General features: G+C 39.1%; 1 protein-coding gene across 1 annotated transcript in view; it reads left to right on the forward strand.

Annotated features, from left to right (window-relative positions):
• ZNF850 (zinc finger protein 850) overlaps positions 1-815 on the forward strand; it is a 13448-nt gene that overhangs the window by 10298 nt on the left and 2335 nt on the right. Inside the window, exon 3 of the mRNA XM_011950843.1 lies at positions 4-803. Within this exon, the coding sequence (XP_011806233.1) occupies positions 4-803 (800 nt within the window). The remainder of the gene's footprint in view (positions 1-3; positions 804-815) is intronic.

The raw sequence follows: 815 nt of genomic DNA on the forward strand, positions 1-815 counted from the left end.
CAGCGAATTCACACTGGTGAGAAACCCTATGATTGTAAAGAATGTGGAAAATCTTTTGCTTCTGGCTCAGCACTACTTCAACATCAGCGAATTCACACTGGTGAGAAACCCTATCATTGTAAGGAATGTGGAAAATCTTTTACTTTTCGCTCAGGGCTAATTGGACATCAGGCAGTTCACACTGGTGAGAAACCCTATGATTGTAAAGAATGTGGAAAATCTTTTACTTCTCGCTCAGCACTAATTCAACATCAGCGAATTCACACTGGTGAGAAACCCTATCATTGTAAGGAATGTGGAAAATCTTTTACTGTTGGCTCAACATTAATTCAACATCAGCAAATTCACACTGGTGAGAAACCCTATGATTGTAAGGAATGTGGGAAGGCCTTTAGACTTCGTTTACGACTTACTCAACATCAACAAATCCATACTGGTGAGAAACCTTATCAATGTCAGGAATGTGGGAAAGCCTTTATCAGTGTCTCAGGACTCACCCAACATCACAGAATTCACACTGGTGAGAAACCCTATGAATGTCCAGAATGTGGAAAGGCCTTTAGACAGCGTACATACCTTAATCAACATTGGAGAATTCATACTGGTGAGAAACCTTATGAATGTAAAGAATGTGGGAAATCTTTTACTTTCTGCTCAGGACTAATTCAACATCAGCAAAATCACACTGGTGAGAAACCCTGTGATTGTAAGGAAAGTGGGAAATCTTTTACTTCTCACTCAACACTAATTCAACATCAGAAAATTCACATTGGTGAGAAACCCTATGATTGTAAGGAATGTGGAAAATCTTTTAC

The sequence above is a fragment of the Colobus angolensis genome, unplaced genomic scaffold (genome assembly GCF_000951035.1).
Source record: "Colobus angolensis palliatus isolate OR3802 unplaced genomic scaffold, Cang.pa_1.0 Scaffold31, whole genome shotgun sequence".
Taxonomy (NCBI): Eukaryota; Metazoa; Chordata; class Mammalia; order Primates; family Cercopithecidae; genus Colobus; species Colobus angolensis.